At 34.1% G+C, this 2,792-nt stretch overlaps 1 protein-coding gene across 1 annotated transcript; it reads right to left on the bottom strand.

Annotated features, from left to right (window-relative positions):
- Positions 1-776: 776 nt before the first annotated feature.
- LOC111884853 (cyclin-D3-1) lies at positions 777-2,532 on the bottom strand. Its single transcript, XM_023881152.3, has 4 exons — positions 1,932-2,532; positions 1,648-1,849; positions 1,409-1,539; positions 777-1,278 (listed from the first exon to the last, which is right to left on the bottom strand). Exons 1-4 carry the CDS (start codon positions 2,388-2,390, stop codon positions 1,060-1,062), a joined length of 1,011 nt encoding a protein of 336 aa, XP_023736920.2. The 5' UTR covers positions 2,391-2,532; the 3' UTR covers positions 777-1,059.
- Between the last annotated feature and the right edge of the window lie 260 nt (positions 2,533-2,792).

The raw sequence follows: 2,792 nt of genomic DNA, 5'->3' as shown, positions 1-2,792 counted from the left end.
ATTTGCAAAAATATTAAAAACTTGCAAACGCATTAAAAGTAGACAATAACTAAAGTAGCATGGTTTGAAGGCATGATGACAAGGTATCTTCCATGAAAAAAATAACTTATCAAAGAAAATATCTTAAATAATAAGGGGATTTCTTTTTTCCTATTTTGCAATCATAATATTCATGATTGCAAAATAAATGTTCATTTTATGATGCAAAAGAAAATGGCATTTTATTAAACATTAAATATTAAATATTGGCAAAGCAAAATAAAAATCGAACTCCTCAGAACACTTAAATGAAAACAACCAGATATGACCATGGTTAACTTTTTTTTTTAACAGTAAGAAAACGCTAGCTAGGAGCAAGCAATGAAAACAAAAACAAAAACAAAAAAAAAAAAACAAAAAAACAAAATTAAAACCACATTGGATTAAGCATCATGCACTCCAAGTAATACTAGACTTATCATTTTTAAAGGAAAACCAACACAAAAAAAATGCTCAAAAATATTGTCAAAAATAAATTGGTTTTAAAGTTAAAGAAAATTAATAAAACATTTCTATAGAGGGACCAAATCACCATCATGCACACAAACTCTACAATCACCCGCTCCATTCTAACCACCGGCCTAGCATCAATCCACTTAACCATATCCAATTCACAAATTAACTTATATGTTCATATTTTTTAGTTTTACAAATATGGTATTTTTATGATTTTCTCATTTAAATAAATTCAAACTTATGAGAATTCTTAAACGAATAAAACAACCATTATAAACATGTTACTTTTAACCATGGGAATGTTCTTATTGACATTAACATATATGTTCATTTTTTTAAAAATTTTACAAAGGGAATGAACTCATGAAGAAGACATTGCTCTAATTTTCATTTCATTTTTTTTTCTTACTTTTTATCCGGATAAAATGCCGACCATCTTTACCTCCAAAACTCACCACACAACTTCAAAGTCTCAATTTGGTGGGGCTATCAAGGTGGACTAAATGCAAAGATGGTTGGCAATTTAACATCAAATCAAATAAACATTTAACACAAAAGCTTCCCTCATGCTTCACCCTTGCGACTTTTTTTGGCTCCTCCCTCCGGCGACGATGGAACCGATGGGTTCTCCACCGACCATGACTCATCGGAGCTGAAAGACAGATCCATTACCGCATCTGGGCTCCCGGGTACTGCCCCGAACTTCCGTTTATTGAAATGTCGACCTCCATTTCTACTACATGTTATCTCCTGGATTTTTTTCCAACACTCCTCCACATCTTCCTGTTTAAATCAAATAAGTTATAACTTCAATTAAAGAAAGATATATAAATTATAAAGTCATCAAGTAATTACAAAGCAACATAAAATTCACTGCTTGATTGTTTTATCTAGAAAAGTTAAAAAGGTTGACCTTATTGATGCCAAGAATACCCAGAAGTTGAGATTCGTATTCATTTCCAATACATGGCTCTACACTGTGAATTACATGCACCATAGTTGCTGTTGCTATCACTGATGGAAGATAAGACCTAAACCTACCATCTGCATTTATATATACATATAAGTTCATATCTTGATTAGTAATCATTAAAACAAGCTTCTGTATATGATTTATACCAAAAGTTGCGAGGAAAGTGATGAAATGGTTACCAGGAAGGAAGCATAGTAGGAGACACTCGCATCTCTTGAGGAATTCGGAAGAGAGATAGCTCTTTAATCCGAGTCTTCTTGTGATATAATCGAGGAATGAGAGTGGAGTCACGGGGTTCATCTTCCATTCAAGAGTTGAAAGTATCAAAATCTCCATCTTTTGAATTGTTTTCGCTTCGAAAACGTATTTGCTCCCCTCCATCTTGAATTTCAAGAGAAAAAAAAAGAAAGAGTTAGGTTTAAACATAGAACAAAACACAAGTAAACCTTAAAAAGAAACGTACTTGGAGATCTAGAAGAAGTGGGACATGTGTTTCTTCAACTTTAGCAGCAAGAGAAAGACAAGAAACAGCAGCAAGTTGGGTCATCCATGGCTGCTGCTGCTGCTTCTTCTCCGATTCCAACCCTCCAAATCTGTCAAAAAATCTATCAAGATAGTTGACGGCGAGCACCGCAGTGAGGGCCGTGAATGAGTAATGCGAGACCACTCCCAACATCCACTCCACCGCCTCACGGCGGTGGTTGGCGGAAGGAGTGGTGTGGCGATTATTGTCGAAGCATTCGTCGGATTCTTTGGAAATGAGAGAGGATAACTCTTGGTCTTCCCAATATAGGTCGTGTCCGAGGAGTGTGTGTTGAGGGTGATTATCGACACAGCTGTAACTACCCAGTACTGGTTCTTCTTCGTCGTCCTCCCATTGGTGCTTCTCTTCACAGTAAAGTGAGTCTAAAAGAGACATCATCTTCTTGGAGAAGAAGAGATCTTATTTATCATAGAGATTGGGGTTGATATGAAACCAGATGTTCGCGCATCTTTCTAGAGCTTGGGGGGAGGAAGGAGAAGAGTCAAGAGAGTAGTGAGCAGTGAGCAGTGGACAGAGGTTTATGCTTTTATTCACTAGGTATCTGCATTCTTTTAAGAGATTTTTTTTTATTTTGAAATATAAAATAAGATTGTTTTCTTTCTAAAAATAATATTTTTACTTTCCAAAAAATATAATATTTTAATTTAATTTATTATGAATAAAACTGTGTAACAGTTAAATGATATATATATATATATATATATATATATATATATATATATATATATATATATATATATCTATATTTCATGCATCACTGTGGTCTATATGGAGATGGAA

This window comes from Lactuca sativa, chromosome 4 (genome assembly GCF_002870075.4).
Source record: "Lactuca sativa cultivar Salinas chromosome 4, Lsat_Salinas_v11, whole genome shotgun sequence".
Taxonomy (NCBI): Eukaryota; Viridiplantae; Streptophyta; class Magnoliopsida; order Asterales; family Asteraceae; genus Lactuca; species Lactuca sativa.
Note: the sequence above shows the minus strand (reverse complement) of the source record. Positions and strands in the feature narration are given on the sequence as shown.